Source organism: Brassica oleracea, chromosome C1 (genome assembly GCF_000695525.1).
Source record: "Brassica oleracea var. oleracea cultivar TO1000 chromosome C1, BOL, whole genome shotgun sequence".
In the NCBI taxonomy this organism is placed as follows: Eukaryota; Viridiplantae; Streptophyta; class Magnoliopsida; order Brassicales; family Brassicaceae; genus Brassica; species Brassica oleracea.
The window spans coordinates 3,139,151-3,154,707 of record NC_027748.1 but is presented as its reverse complement, the minus strand read 5'-3'; the positions used below and the strand labels follow the sequence as shown (position 1 = coordinate 3,154,707).

The following is a 15,557-nucleotide window of genomic DNA, read 5'->3' as shown; positions in this document are numbered from 1 at the left end:
ATGTCCCTATAGATATTTAGTTGGTTTTAATAATACCAAAGAAGAAAATAAAGAGAAAGGAAGAGTATAACTCAATAGTCAAAGCTCCTCTGATTTAGCTGTCTCCTGTCTCGTTCTCATGTCACATGAACCATACCTTTCTCTAACATCACTCCCCCCTCCCCAAAGATAGACCTCTCTCCTTCTCTTTCTCTCCGTTACATTCTTCGCTCACATCCTCCCAAAAAAGGCTCTCTCACCTTTACTTTCTCTTTCATTTATTTACACTAATAACCTTCTCTGTTTTGCACCAATGGAACAACAACAACAACAACTTACCCCGGAGCTCTTCCCCGTCGCCGGTAACGCTGACTCTTTCGTCGTCGACGACCTTCTTGACTTTTCTAACGAGAACGGCCAACCTGACGACGGACTTGAACCCTTTCCTGACTCTTCCACCGTCTCCACGGGTACTCTTGCCGATAGCTCAAACTCCTCCTCGTCGTTTTACACCGACGGCAGCGTGTTCTCCGACGACCTTTGTGTTCCGGTAAGTTTCTATTCCATTTCAAGAAGGGCTCTAACCTCTACCATGTTGATTTATTAATTCTTGAAAAGGAAAAAAAAAATCATAATTTATAAATATGATTTTTTCATGATTATACTTTCTTAATTAGGCAATATATTTATATATTTGAAATAATGTTTTTTTTTTCCTTTGATTATCACTTCACTTATCAGAGTGAGGATTTAGCTGAACTTGAATGGTTATCGAACTTGGTGGAAGAATCATTCTCAAAAGAAGACCAAGACAAGCTTCAGTTACTGTCCGGCTTACAAAAACCTCAAACCACCCGGTTAACCCAAACCAAACAAGAACCGGAACCCGAACCTGAGTTGGATCAAATCTTCATCCCCACCGACACTGACGACTCCAATGTCTCCGTTCCCGCCAAAGCGAGAAGCAAAAGACCACGCTCTGCAGCCTCCACGTGGGCTTCCCGTCTTCTTGCAATCGCCGGCTCCGACGAGTCCGGTCCGAAGAAGAAACAGCTCAGAGCTAAAGAACACGAAGGCAGCGCCGGAGAACTCGAAGGCGAAGCCGGAGGAGAGAGACGGTGTCTCCACTGCGCGACGGATAAGACGCCGCAGTGGCGGACGGGGCCGATGGGTCCCAAGACGCTGTGCAACGCGTGCGGAGTGCGGTACAAATCGGGGAGGCTCGTGCCGGAGTACAGACCGGCTTCGAGTCCGACGTTCGTGATGACGAGGCACTCGAACTCTCACCGGAAAGTGATGGAGCTGCGGCGACAGAAGGAGATGAGAGACGAGCATTTGATGAGTCAGCTTCGGTGTGAGAATCTCGTGATGGATATCAGATCCAACGGCGACGATTTCTCGATCGGTGATAATAATAGTAACCACGTGGCTTCTGATTTTATTAGGCGCTTAATCTAACCTTCTTATTTCCACGTGGATTAATTCAGAAGATTCCTTAATGGTTATTTTAACGTTTTAGCGTCTTGTTTTGTTTACATTTGCAGATTACTAATGGTATTTAATTAATTCCTTTTTTACTCAAAATAGAAAACTTTATAAGTGAAAATAAAAATTTATAAGTGAAAATAATAATTTAGGAAACACTCTCGTTTCCGCCACATGACGAGTCAGCCTCACACGCGTGTATAACCCACTTCATCTAGCTACTACTTCTTTCTCCAAATTTGCTGACTGAAGAATGCTTCAAATCTTCAACGTCTTCCCTTTTAACATCATAGGAGAATGGTGAAGCGGCTACAGATCTAGCATTAAGTTGTTCTAGCTTCAATACTCCTACCAACCTTTTTCCCTGTGTATCCAAATCCAAAAGTGAACAATATAAACTGCCTATGCACAGTTTATGTTAAGAAAGCTCATGAATTTGAATACAAAAGGTAGGTCTCGGTGTAGCTAAACACCTCACCACCAAAGGCCGTTGTAAAGCAGTATCCATAAATTCTCGAGACAGCTAAAACATGCTTGACTCTTGAGAACATTGGAGGGAGAGGCAATGGAGAAATCTCCAAACCTGGACGACACTGACAATATACTAAAATAACTAATAGAAAAATCGAAGGGATGATCCGGAATAAAAGATTAAATCTTGGTTACCTTGGCGAAAATCCTTTACGCAAAAATCCCTTGCGAAAACTTCATCACCATCTTTGATCTGCGGAATAGCGTGAGTGTAAAGTTATAGGGTTTCTGCTTTCCTCTGTTAAATTTATTTACTTTTACCGACAACTCCTCGACGGTATTTTCATTTAAAATCAGGCCAATTTAACACATGTGACCCAAATCAAAGCACTGCTCGCGTTTTTTTAAATGATTTGACTCGATTTTTGTATTTAAGTCTACAAATTGATCATGTTTGTACTTTTATATTTTTTTTATAATTTCTTCTTTTTTTTAAAAAAAAAGAAGAAACAATCTATGTTTTCTTATTAATATTATTTTTCAAGTAGTGTTGATAATACAAAAAAAAAAGTCAAAACCTAAAACAGAATAAGACACTGAGTCATGTTTTGGTCGGAGATTACTTAAAAAGATTAACATTTAAATCTTATGTAAGCTAAGCTAGCGAATCATGTATAAGAACAGTCCTTAGCTTAGACACAATCAAAAAAAGAATGAGAAGAAGAATTATATAGGCAAGAAAGAAGAAGAAAAAAAGACTTTAACCCAATCCCTTACCACTTCATTTTCCCGAATCCCCTTTTGAGACAGGGCTTGTCGTCACACCACCTGAAGAAGAAACCAAGCAAACAGGTTTCATAAGAGGTTTCTACTGAAACCAAAATAAATAATAAGAAAACTTTACAAACCACATACCGAGAAGGAATCCAGCACCACCAAAGACCGCTGTAAAGCAGTATCCATAAATTTTTGAGACAGCTAAAGCATGCTTTACCCTCGAGAATATGGACGGAGAGAGGCAATGGATGAAATCCCCAAATCTGGACGACACATACAATATACTAAAATAACGAATAGAGAAATTGGAGGGAGGATCCGGAACAAAAGATTAAATCTTGCTTATTTGGCGAAAGTCCTTTGTGCGAAAATCCCTTGCGAAAACTTCATCACCATCTTTGTTCTACAGAATACGTGGGTGTAAAATTATAGGGCTTCTGTTTTCCGTTGTTAAATATATTTACTTTTACAGAACCCCTCGACCGTATTTTCAGTTCAAATCTGGCTCATTTAACACATGTGACCCAAATCAAATCACTACTCTTTATTTTTTTTTGAATATAATCAAAGCACTACTCGCGTTTCTCTTAAATGATTTGAATCAATTTTTGTATCTTATGTAAGTTGGGACCGAAAGGTCCTAACCGGATGTAGCGGTTCGATAACACGTCAACCGGGTCAATTGTGTGTGTTCTTGATTCCGTCGGTATCGATCCGTGGCGGAATTGACGGAACTCAATTCCTCAACACACACCCAATAGTTATTATGCCGTCTCATGTCAGTATGAAATCAAGACGTTATTAATAAAAAATGTAATTTAAGAAAATAACAATGGTAAATTATGTATTAGAGTGTATTGATCTATCAGTTGTTACAACTTACAACTAAGGCGAGCAACACGGTTACCAGTTACCAATTGCCATGCAAGTTTAAGTGGCTGTTGCCATGTTTCCCATACACTCCTTGTTAACGCCATCGATGTTTAGTCTCGTACGTCATGTAGCTTCTAATAAAAATTCATCTTTTGGATGTTTAGGTAGGCGTATAATTCTTTTTTGTAGATAGATGTTCTTGAAGGACAGTCTGATCATTGATATTTATTTGCGAGTTGAGACCCAACAATTACTCACAATCCTGTCAACGAACATAGCTCACCAGAACTCCCATGTGACATAGTTATCAACAAGATTGCAATGAATAGAAAGCAAATGGAAACTTGTCCTCTGTGCTATACAAAACTTTAGTTCAAAATTTTATTATTATATAGAGTATTACAATAACAATAATATAAAAAGTTTAGAGCAACATTATCGCCGGGCCTTAACTGAGTCCTTAAGTAAATTGGGCCGAAATTTAAATCAAAAAGACGGAAATTAGAGCAACACGAACCTTAATTAAGGTGTTTTTGACATGGTCCTTACTTTCACCTGGCAACATGCGATTGGGTGCGGAAGTCGTGTAGGGCAAAGTCGCGTAGCGGTCTCCAAATCAGTTTTCTCCTTCATCTGATTCTGTCTCGACGGCGACGGCGACGACGAAACTTCTCGACAGCTTGTCCGGTGATTTCTCTCTCGACAGCGAAACCTCTCCGTTCGCTCACTCGAAACCGATCTATTCTCTCAACCAAGCTTCTCTGTCGTTTCCAATCTAAACGGTATGTGTTCCTCCTCTGTTATGAGTTTAATTATTATTTTTTTCCGTTATGAGATATAAAGGATGTCCTTGTTATTGTCGATCTACGAACTCCGCATAGATTGCATGTTAACTTGAGGTCAAGTAGTTGTTATTGTCAGATTGCATGTTAACTTGATGTTTGTTTGATTCGCTGATGATATGATTGGCGTCTGTTGTAGTTCGTTTGTTCTGAGGCTAGTGGCTTTTTTTTTCCGTTATGAGTTATAGAGGATGTCCTTGTTATTGTCGATGATATGAATGTCGTTTCTGATTTTTTTTTTCTCTCTTATTTGTTGTGATGATATGAATGTCGTTTCTGATTGTATGAATGATATGAATGTCGTTTCTGATTTTTTTTTCTCTCTTATTTGTTGTGATGATATGAATGTCGTTTCTGATTGTATGAATGATATGAATGTCGTTTCTGATTTTTTTTTCTCTCTTATTTGTTGTGATGATATGAATGTCGTTTCTGATTGTATGAATGATATGAATGTCGTTTCTGATTTTTTTTTCTCTCTTATTTGTTGTGATGATATGAACGTTGTTTCTGATTGTATGGTTTGTGTTTGAGTAAATCAAATTGAGGTCGAGTAGTTGTTATTGTTAGATAGCATGGTAACTTGTAGTTTGTTAGATTCGCTGATGTTATGATTGCCGTCTCACATATTTCGTCTCTTGTAGTTTAACTCTTTAACTCTTTAATTCTTTAATCAACGAGATTCATTCACTCAGCATGATGTTTTCGAATTTCAACAAGGAGAAGATGTGGATCTTACATATTCCGTCAATATGGCTACAAATCTCGGGGATACAATTGATCGTCGAACAAAAGTTCGGAACAGACAAGCCCATCAGCAACTAAAAAATGATTTGATTGAAAATATATAGGCTAAATTTGGACATCTTCCAAATAACATATAATTTATATGTTTCTATGAATTGAATAAAATATTTGATAGCTAGATTTATATTAATAAGCCAGAGAAAACGTAATATTGATTATGGTTGTACTTGTACATGGGTAAACGTAATGTATGTAAGCGTAAATTTTATACCATTGTTGTAGGAAAAAAAACCGCAAGATTGATAACAAGGAAACACATACTTCTTCCATAGATACAACGTAGAGTAGGTTTGCAAGTGGAAACATATTATAGGAGATGAAGAAGAGAAAAAACAGTTTCAAAACACCAAACGAACACAAGACAAGAAGCAAGCCACCACTAAATTAGTACGAGAGTGCGGATAAAACACCAAACAACACAACAAAAAAAACAATCAATTGTAGCCTAGACATCATCATCCAGTTCCTGCCATTCATGAAATAAAACAAATGGTTTGAACATGTGATTTATTTAATAAAAGGTATCAAACTTGACTTACCTTTTGAAAACGGGCACATTTCTCTTCAAGACGCTTCTCCTCCTCATCAAAAAATCTGTGTACTCTGTACCAATCCTCTCTTCTCTTGAAAACATCTGAAACATCCATTCATTGGAAACAGGAACGAGAAATAGTTACATTCTAGAGAATTAATGTTGGAAACATCTATAACATGAATTCAAAGAACCATACTTATGGAGGCTTTGGCGAACCATCCACCAAAGAACGCTAAACCAAGAACTAATTTGTTCTGATTCTCCCAAACATGCTTGACCCTCGAGGACATGGGGGAAGCGGCGACGGATGAAATCCCTCTCCGACCATACTGCAGAACACAGACAATACTACGATCACCAATTGACAAATCGAGAGGGAGGATCCGGAATAAAATAATGATTCTTAGCTTAACCTTGGCCAAAATCGTCTGCGCCTGCTGCTTCATCATCATCATCATCTTCTTTTGTTCCGCTGAATCCTTCCTTCCTTTGCTTCGGGTGTCGTAAGATTAGGGCTTCGGCTTTCCTTGGTTAGAATTATTTATTTTTACCCTGGGCCGTATTTTCAGTCCAAATCCGGCCCATTGGACAAATGTGGCCCATTTTTTTGTGATAGATCATACTGTATCTTCTATGTATTTTAAACCCTCCCACGATTACGAAGTGATCATGTTAATTTACGTTAATTTTTTTTATTTTTTTAAATTTGTTAATGAAATCATTACCTAATGTCTAAATGATTTTTTTTATGTCTTGTTGCTAATTTCACCTTTAAATCTGATTGTGTCCAACTAAGATTCTAAATCCAAACCCGATTCATTATACACAAATGGCCCAAATCAAAGTATTATAATACACAAAGCATAAAATACTTCTCTGGGAGTTTTTTTTCAAAACAAGCTACTTTTAACTAGTAATGAATGATTGATGGCCTATTAGTAAATAGTTATAAAAAATTTAAACACCTAGTTCTTCTAGTTTTGTGATGTAAACAAAAACCATGATTGATGTGTGTTATTTATATATTTTATGTAATGGAATGGGTTATTATAATCATTTTTGCCAAAAATATCACTTAAAAACGACCTTCCTCGAGTAGTAGATCTCATAGTAAGCATAAACAACACATGTCAAATCATTATTACACAAACAAAAGTCAGAGGATGGTCAAGATTCCTACTTCTTGTTATTCTTCTCGAGTTGTTGAAGAATCTTCTCCATCTCGCAGAACTCATACTGAATCTTCCCCATCTGCTGATTCACAATGTTTAACTCCCTATTAAACCGAGTAACCATGTATGCCTGATAAGCCTTAAGAGCACGTTGGCGACGCTCGATAGCAGCGAACCTCTTGTCTGCACCTTTCAGGTCGTAGTGACGTACCCAGTGGGTGATAGCAAATCCCGAGAGCCCAACAACAGCCGTAATCAAAGTACCCGTGTACGTTTGACTTACATTCTCACAAGCTCGGATCAAAGAAGCCTTGTTATTCCACACGAACACTTTGGAGGTCAACGGGGTTCCGGTATAGTGCAATAGGTTGACGCGCCTCTTCCACTTCTCGGATCTGGTCGCGAAGCAGCAGATGCTCTTGGCGCACAAAGGGCTAGCGTTGCAACTCTTCACGAGACCTTGAAGGATGCAGTGGGAAGCAGCAGCCTTGATGGACTTAAACCACTGGACGGGAGAAGGTTCCGGAGATGAAGCAGACTCAGAAGCACGGGGAGAAAACACTCGCCGACTCTGCTGCATTTTTTTTTATTTTTTCTCTCAATATCAGACAGAGACAATTATAAGAAACCCAGAGCTAAATATAATCTAACAGAGTACCTTAGCAGCGGCAGCAACCCGGAGACGCATCATCTTCGGAATCGGAGAATCGTAGTTTCCAGAATTTTTAGGGATCCGAATTTATTACCAATTGGAGAGTGAGAGGTAAGGTTATTTACGTCTTTTTGAGCGAAAGGGCTATTTATCTACATTAAGTTGTTGGACCGTCGGGCCTATGTAAAATGATGGGTCCGTTATAATTTCCTGTTGTTTCTTATACGTACGTTATAACTTTGTATTTTCCGAGTTTTTTTAGTATCTAAGAATCTAAACTAACGGGAGAGATTTTTTTTTTTTTTTTTAAAAAAAACAAAACCACATTTATAACTAAAAGAATATTAAACATACTGTCTGTAATTTCAATTCCATCTCCTGTCATCTTAAATATTATTAAAAGAAATCTTGATAGATACATGGTCACGAAATACATAAACAAGATGCCAATAAAAAACAATAGATAAGATGTACCAAGAACCATAAAAGAAAACAAAACCAATACGGAATCATTTTAAAAAAATCTTAAAAAAGGATGAGATTAGAAATCCTACACAGAAGATGTATCTCTTATGAAAAAAAAAAATACAACAACTCTCGAAGAGTTCATAGCCATACTGGAGAACGTTAATGTTTCTCCTGATACAATCAATTTCAAATGAACCCTCCATCAACATAGCCAATAAAAGAAAACACCAAACCCAACAAAATAAATGATACTAAAATCACATTAGCTTCAAAAGACTGACCAAGAAAACACATGTATCAACATCTCTTCACCAAGAAAGAGTTGATATCAATTTAGGCTTCTTTGAGACGAAATCATCGTTGTTAACCTAAAGGCTAAAGAAAGCAAACCCCAACAACTTGAATATATACAACAAAAATCAAATAAAATTTGAAAACGGGCTGATCATGATAAGTTGTAGCATAAATAGATATTTTTTTGCAAAATCAATATTAAAGTTAAAAATGTCACCGTGCGAAGAATGTTTTCAAAATGTGTCTAAATATGCAAAATTTACATATTGTAGAAGCTAATTAAATAATTTTTTCGTTTGCATGCTTATACATATAAGCATAGACGTATTTGTTCTCCGATCAATAGATGTATATATTATTTAGTTTGATTGGTCGACAAAAAAAAAAACAGATAAAAAAAGATTCATTATTTAATTGTGAAAGCAAGAATTCATCCACCTTAATGTGTAATTTTGAGTCGCTGAAAGCTCCCGCACCCTAAATCCCACAATGTTATACCTTTTTCCATAGAGACAAATGAGTCAAATCATAGGTATTTTCATTTGTTTAGGGTTTTCAACCGATTGACTCTTACTAAAAAGACATTATGATTCCCGAGTTAAAAAATGAGTTTAAGCAATGGCACTGAAGTCAATTAGCTCCGTAACCATGTACATTTTTCATTTTCATGGTGCTTTAAGTACGACTTCTTGTTAAGCTTTCTTCTCCAAGCTTACCATTAATATTAGGCTTTAGACCCAATGGACAACAAGTCAACAACAACACTTTTAGTTCTCTGGACAATGTTATGACTAATCAAAACCACCTTCTCATGGATATGATACCTTCGAGAGAAGATTCCACTTCATTTTCAACAATGCTTCCATGGAATTCCATCAGACAAGATCCTCTACAAATGGGTGGATTTGAAATCTTCAACTCTTTCCTCACTAACAAGCAGGGCCAAGCCCAATGAAACATTCGCCTTGAACCCCCAAAATTTTTGAAAATCTTTATACGTAAATAGGCCTCCAATTTGTAAAAAAAAAAATTTTAGACTCCCAAATTTTTGAAGTCTTTACTAAATGGTTTTAGGCCTCCAAACTTTCAGGGCTGACCCTGCTAACAAGTACTTATCATCTACTTCAAGATCTATCAATGTTCAAGAAACCAGCTTTGAGGCCATGGCTCCTCCTCCTCCTCCACTTCAGCCTATGGATCATCTAAGACCATATGATGTTCCCTCAAACAACAAGTGGAGTCTTGGAGATAATAGTGATTTTCATGCATATCCATGCGTAGAAGGTGTTGTTGGTCCGAGCATACCAATACTCTCTACATTCGATGAAGAAAATTTCCCAAGAAACGAGCCCTCGTTAAGTCTCGCCGCAGATGTTTCTGATGAGTGCTCGGAGCAGGGCCGGGCCTGAATATAAGCCCATCAAGCATGTGCTTGGGGCCCGAAAAAAACATATATCTTTTAAGGGCCAATAATAAACAAAGAGATCATGTAGCTCTACTGGTAACTTTACTCTAAGTAGGGAAATGGACCTGGGATCAAATCTCCAAACCGTTTTTTCAATATTTTCACTGTTTTTATGAAATCAAAGGGCCAAAAATAATTTTTTGCTTGTGGGCCAATATTTTTCAGGCCCGACCCTGGCTCGGAGATAAGTCTTTGTGCTGCTGCTAAATCTACTAGAATAACCTCAGAGCATGCTTCTTCTAGCAGCAAAGACGTTTCTAATAACGTCTCTCAAGTCATATTTGGCTCAAAGTACCTTCACTCTGTTCAAGAAATACTATCTCATTTTGCCACATACTCCCTCAACGGCTTAGAGACTAATCCTCAATGCTACTTTTCATCTCGAGGAACCGAGTCAGAGGGTACAAACTCGGACTTTACTTCATGTTATGAGAATCTAAACGAGTTTCTTGGTGGCGGTTCACAAAGACAAGCATTAGAAGCAAAGAAAACCCATCTCCTGGATCTTCTTCAAATGGGTATATACATTCATATACATATTTACATAAGCTAAGAAAGTGTTTTAAGTTGATCTTTTTCTTCAGGTGGATGATCGATATAGTCATTGTGTTGACGAGATACATACGGTTGTATCAGCGTTCCATGCAGCAACGGAGTTAGATCCTCAGCTACACACCCGGGGTTTGCACTCCAAACCATTTCCTTCTTATACAAGAACCTAAGAGAGAGGATCAGCAAGAAGATACTTATGATGGGATCAGTTTGAGAGAGGCAAAGAGAAGTCTCAAGAAGACTCGATCTTCCAACAGAATTGCCTTCCTCAGCAGCTAAAACGTAAGAACCATCAGATTTGGAGGCTTGCCGGAGAAATCAGTCTCGGTTCTACGTACATGGATGTTCCAAAACTTTCTGCACCCGCAAGAATTAACTCTTTATTTAGTCTTATATACTTTTTGATGACAATTTGTTAGCTAAGCAAATGATATCGTTGTATTCTCTTTTGAGTATAGTTACCCAAACGATTCAGAGAAACATCTTCTTGCTATACGAAGTGGATTAACAAGAAGTCAGGTATGTTTTGACTTTAGACGCACATACGTTTTGTTACTCAAACCCAAATAGCAAGTGTTATAAGTGTGGCTTGTTTGTTGTGTGTGATGAAAGGTATCAAACTGGTTTATAAAAGCGCGGGTAAGGCTATGGAAGCCGATGATAGAAGACATGTACGCAGAAATGAACAAAGATTTAGAGACACAACCACAGTCTAAGCCCACATATAACAAAACATTAAAAAGATTTAAAGACACAAAGTAGTTATTACAATAATTGGACACAACCAATTACCATCACTTCATTTCCTCTGTCCACTTGCCCATACTGGCCTCCATTTTTTCCAGACTTTGGAGATCTTTAATGAAAAGCTGAAAAAAAAAACGAAAAGAAGAATTATATAGGAAAAGAAAGAAAGAAGAAGAAGAAAAAAGACTTTATCCCAATCCCTCGAGGTTATTTACCTCTTCATTTTCCCGAAGCCCCTTTGAGACGGGGCTTGTTGTCACACCACCTGGAGAAGAAACCAAACAAACAGGTTTCATGAAGAAGACGGTTTCACTAAAATAAATAATTAAAAAAGCTTACCGAGCACGAATCCACCACCACCAAAGGCCGCTACAACGCAGTATCCAAAAAATTTCGACACAGCTAACAAATAAAAAAAAAAAAAAAAAAATTAGACTCAAGAATAGATTTCGATATGCCAATAACTAATGAGATACCTTTCTCACTCACGGATGAAAATTCACGATACTGCAACCTCCCCTTGATACGACAAGACTGCTGCATAGTTATTCATTCAAAAATAAGTGATCTGAAACAAACGCAATATCAAAATAAACACACCAGAGACAAGGATCTCTCTCTCGATTACCTTAGCCAACAACAAACGCAACATCGTCCTCGTCGAATTGGAGACTCTAGGGTTTTCGAGATTTGGGGATCTTGGTTCCAAAATTAATATTAATTTGTTATTTTATGCAGTTTATTACTATTGAGTTGCTGGACCATATTTGGGCCTATTTATAATGATGGGCTTATCGCCACTCGTTCTTTTTGAATCCACCACATCCTCATTTTCCACGCCAATTTAATGCACATTTTAGAATATTATCTTCCAATCCTCCTTGTTCATCTAGCACAGAAATAAAAGTTTTAAAATTAACTTATTTATAAATAAATAAATAAAAATTTAAATTGCGAAACTGTGATCGTGGTAGCCAAGAGCATGAGTTGGTCTTAATTGCGAAACCGAAAGCTCTCCCTCGAGATGCGGTGGATAGATTCGGCTAAGTCAACAAACACTGTTTGATCCGTGAACCTAATAGCAACAGGGGCGTCACCAAATAAAAAAATTTGGGTTGCTTCTTGTATACCAAACACATTTAGTTCATAAAGGCCGGTGAACATTGATTGATGAAGGGAAGTGAAATAAGATAACGATGAATTGAAAAGGTTGATAAATTAATAAACCAACGTACATCCCAATCGATGAGCACCATATCAACGTCTATCAGCTCACCGGCTTTCTTAACATTATTGGCCTCCCAGAGACAGCATTGTTTTCAAGACAATCAATCTCTCTACAACAGCCTCAACTCTGGAAAAAAAATGTGGAAGAGACATGATCAGACAGTTTGTTAGAGAAATAACGTAAGCGAAGTAAAAGATTTGCATCAACCTCTCAGAAGGTCTCTATATATACATGGAATGAGGTTGCAAAACCAGTAATTTAAGATACATTGAGGAGGAAGTAGTGGGATTCCTTGTTGATTGAAATTAATACGGACCGTTACGTTGTGTCGAAGATGGTGAAGAGAAAGGGGTAGGACAACAAAGAAGCAGCTCCGACGAAGAGCCCTAGGTCAGAGGATGGTGGTTTGATAATGTACCACTGTTCAGTCCAAGCAAAAATGATAACAAATTTTTCTTAAGCCCAATACAATATCAGGGGTCCAGATCATTTATTTGGTAGATTAAACCGTAGACAAAATGTGATATAGAGGTGACAGGTATCACAAATTGCCCTATGCACTCTTGCTGAGGTGGCTTTCTAAGAAAGGAGAAAAGTCTCTTTTATTATTATAGAAGATAGAAGATAGATAGATAACTAAGCAGAGACTACAATCAAAATAATATATCTCCATATGATCGATGCATATTTTGTTTTCTAAAACACTGTTGAAAAATGTTCTAGCTTATAAACCATAGCTAAACTATATCGATATTAGCAAAACTACACGCCGGCAAACCCCTTTAATAATACAAAAGAGAAAGGAAGAGTATAACTCAATAGTCAAAGTTCCTCTGTTTTAGCTGTCTTCGGTCTCGCTCTCATGTCACATGAACCATACCTTTCTCTCACATCACTCCCCCCTCCCCCAAAAATAGACCTCTCTCCTTCTCTTTCTCTCCGTTACATTCTTCGCTCACATCCTCCCAAAAAAGGCTCTCTCCCCTTTACTTTCTCTTTCATTTATTTACACTAATAACCTTCTATTTTCTTGCACCAATGGAACAACAACAACAACTTACCCCGGAGCTCTTCCTCGTCGCCGGTAACTCTGACTCTTTCGTCGTCGACGACCTTCTTGACTTTTCTAACGACAACGGCCAACCTGACGACGGACTTGAACCCTTTCCTGACTCTTCCACCGTTTCCACCGGTACTCTTGCCGATAGCTCCAACTCCTCCTCGTCGCTTTACACCGACGGCAGCGTGTTCTCCGACGACCTTTGTGTTCCGGTAAGTTTCCATTACATTCCAAGAAGGCTAATTAACCTTTACCACGTTGATTCATTGATTCTTGAAAAAGAAAAAAAATTATAATTTATAAATATGATTTTTTCATGATTATACTTTCTTAATTAGGCAATATATTATATATTTGAAATAATGTTTTTTTTTTCTTTGATTATCACTTCCACTTATCAGAGTGAGGATTTAGCTGAACTTGAATGGTTATCGAACTTGGTGGAAGAATCATTCTCAAAAGAAGACCAAGACAAGCTTCAGTTACTGTCCGGCTTACAAAAACCTCAAACCACCGGGTTAACCCAAACCAAACCAGAACCGGAACCCGAACCTGAGTTGGATCAAATCTTCATCCCCACCGACACTGACGACTCCAATGTCTCCGTTCCCGCCAAAGCGAGAAGCAAAAGACCACGCTCTGCAGCCTCCACGTGGGCTTCCCGTCTTCTTGCAATCGCCGGCTCCGACGAGTCCGGTCCGAAGAAGAAACAGCTCAGAGCTAAAGAACACGAAGGCAGCGCCGGAGAACTCGAAGGCGAAGCCGGAGGAGAGAGACGGTGTCTCCACTGCGCGACGGATAAGACGCCGCAGTGGCGGACGGGGCCGATGGGTCCCAAGACGCTGTGCAACGCGTGCGGAGTGCGGTACAAATCGGGGAGGCTCGTGCCGGAGTACAGACCGGCTTCGAGTCCGACGTTCGTGATGACGAGGCACTCGAACTCTCACCGGAAAGTGATGGAGCTGCGGCGACAGAAGGAGATGAGAGACGAGCATTTGATGAGTCAGCTTCGGTGTGAGAATCTCGTGATGGATATCAGATCCAACGGCGACGATTTCTTGATCGGTGATAGTAATTATAATAGCCACGTGGCTTCTGATTTTAGGCGCTTAATCTAACCTTCCTTCTTATTTCCACGTGGATTTAATTCAGAAGAATAAGTTTCTTAATAGTTTATTTTTTTACGTTTTTTAGCGTCTTATTTTGTTTACGTTTGTAGACTACTAATGGTATTTAATAATTTCCTTTTTTACTCAAAATGTAAAAATTTATAAGTGGAAATAAAAACTTAGAAAATAATTCTAGACTGGGTAGAACGAGTTAGTAATCATCTTAACTATAATGTAAGCAGATTAGTTTCTGCTTAACCTGAAAATAATTGAAACAATAAGGATACAAAATTGTTTCAATTATTTTCAAGTTAAACGGGTTTTTGACTTATTAAATCCCTAACTCTCTAATTTCGGCATATTTAAGCTCTAACTTTTGTTTAGCCATAATAAATAGGGAAAATTTGGAGAAATGCACTCAAATAAGATTATAATTTGAAAACTACACCCTTATTTAAATTTTTGGAAAAATACACTTATATATATAAATTTACCTAATTCCCCATTCTTAATATTTCTAATATATTGCTTAAATTTTTTTTTTTTAAATCGTAATTTCTAATATATTGTTTAAAATTTGTTTAAAAAAATCATACATAATCTATCTAATATCTTTTTAATATATCAACATAGTATCTATTTTTTATTATTTTGAAAAAAAAGAAATCAAGACGCGTATCGTCTTCTCGTCTTCTTCTCCTCGCCATTTCTGAAACTTTTCTCATTTTTCTCTTAGTTTCACAGATTCTTCCTCTTAGAGGTTTGTAGATTCATGAATCGTATTTCAGTTTCTAATTCTGATTCTATTTTTATTGTCACAATAAATCTGTTTTATTTTTCTTTTAGGAAAATCATGTTGCATTTGTCTGGAGTTTTAGGAGACTGGAAGATGAATAAAGAATCATGGAGATTCAAGGTGAATACAAGAGCATGAGGTAAATTATTTACCATCAAAGAAGGATTGCAGTTTGATGAGATGGTTGAGATGGTTCATGAAGATTTTGGTATAAATAGGTTGGGTAATGAGTGTTGTTCGGAAAG

At 37.6% G+C, this 15,557-nt stretch overlaps 3 protein-coding genes, 2 long non-coding RNA genes and 1 pseudogene across 6 annotated transcripts; 3 read left to right on the top strand and 3 right to left on the bottom strand.

Annotated features, from left to right (window-relative positions):
• Positions 1 to 92: 92 nt before the first annotated feature.
• On the top strand, positions 93 to 1,563 carry LOC106293611 (GATA transcription factor 9-like). The gene is made up of 2 exons (XM_013729289.1): positions 93 to 529; positions 721 to 1,563. The coding sequence occupies exons 1-2, from the start codon at positions 293 to 295 to the stop codon at positions 1,435 to 1,437; spliced, it is 954 nt and encodes a 317-aa protein (XP_013584743.1). The 5' UTR covers positions 93 to 292; the 3' UTR covers positions 1,438 to 1,563.
• Positions 1,564 to 5,427: 3,864 nt separating this feature from the next.
• On the bottom strand, positions 5,428 to 6,276 carry LOC106293189. Its single transcript, XR_001260400.1, has 4 exons — positions 6,183 to 6,276; positions 5,966 to 6,098; positions 5,774 to 5,868; positions 5,428 to 5,700 (listed from the first exon to the last, which is right to left on the bottom strand). It is a non-coding gene; the product is annotated as an uncharacterized LOC106293189 (long non-coding RNA).
• Positions 6,277 to 6,840: 564 nt separating this feature from the next.
• Positions 6,841 to 7,698, bottom strand: LOC106294668. Of its 2 annotated transcripts, none has more exons than XM_013730285.1 (2): positions 7,600 to 7,698; positions 6,841 to 7,515 (listed from the first exon to the last, which is right to left on the bottom strand). In XM_013730285.1, exons 1-2 carry the CDS (start codon positions 7,630 to 7,632, stop codon positions 6,946 to 6,948), a joined length of 603 nt encoding a protein of 200 aa, XP_013585739.1. In that variant the 5' UTR covers positions 7,633 to 7,698; the 3' UTR covers positions 6,841 to 6,945. The 2 variants fall into 2 exon arrangements, with proteins under 2 accessions (XP_013585739.1, XP_013585747.1); XM_013730293.1 differs by having other exon boundaries at positions 6,841 to 7,512.
• Positions 7,699 to 8,973: 1,275 nt separating this feature from the next.
• On the top strand, positions 8,974 to 11,155 carry LOC106329093 (annotated as a pseudogene).
• LOC106312556 lies at positions 11,036 to 11,938 on the bottom strand (the record flags this gene model as incomplete). Its single annotated transcript, XR_001264178.1, is given in 5 exon segments — positions 11,036 to 11,241; positions 11,335 to 11,384; positions 11,459 to 11,521; positions 11,596 to 11,656; positions 11,748 to 11,938. It is a non-coding gene; the product is annotated as an uncharacterized LOC106312556 (long non-coding RNA).
• A 1,093-nt stretch (positions 11,939 to 13,031) lies between these two features.
• LOC106312535 (GATA transcription factor 9) lies at positions 13,032 to 14,975 on the top strand. Its single transcript, XM_013750100.1, has 2 exons — positions 13,032 to 13,619; positions 13,809 to 14,975. Exons 1-2 carry the CDS (start codon positions 13,386 to 13,388, stop codon positions 14,523 to 14,525), a joined length of 951 nt encoding a protein of 316 aa, XP_013605554.1. The 5' UTR covers positions 13,032 to 13,385; the 3' UTR covers positions 14,526 to 14,975.
• Positions 14,976 to 15,557: the final 582 nt, after the last annotated feature.

Coding starts and splice junctions, on each gene's coding strand:
- LOC106293611 (XM_013729289.1), top strand. CDS start 293: ATGGAACAACAACAACAACAACTTACCCCGGAGCTCTTCCCCGTCGCC. Junction 530..720: donor CCGACGACCTTTGTGTTCCG/GTAAGTTTCTAT, acceptor TTCACTTATCAG/AGTGAGGATTTAGCTGAACT.
- LOC106294668 (XM_013730285.1), bottom strand. CDS start 7,632: ATGATGCGTCTCCGGGTTGCTGCCGCTGCTAAG. Junction 7,516..7,599: donor GGGTTGCTGCCGCTGCTAAG/GTACTCTGTTAG, acceptor AAAAAAATGCAG/CAGAGTCGGCGAGTGTTTTC.
- LOC106312535 (XM_013750100.1), top strand. CDS start 13,386: ATGGAACAACAACAACAACTTACCCCGGAGCTCTTCCTCGTCGCCGGT. Junction 13,620..13,808: donor CCGACGACCTTTGTGTTCCG/GTAAGTTTCCAT, acceptor TCCACTTATCAG/AGTGAGGATTTAGCTGAACT.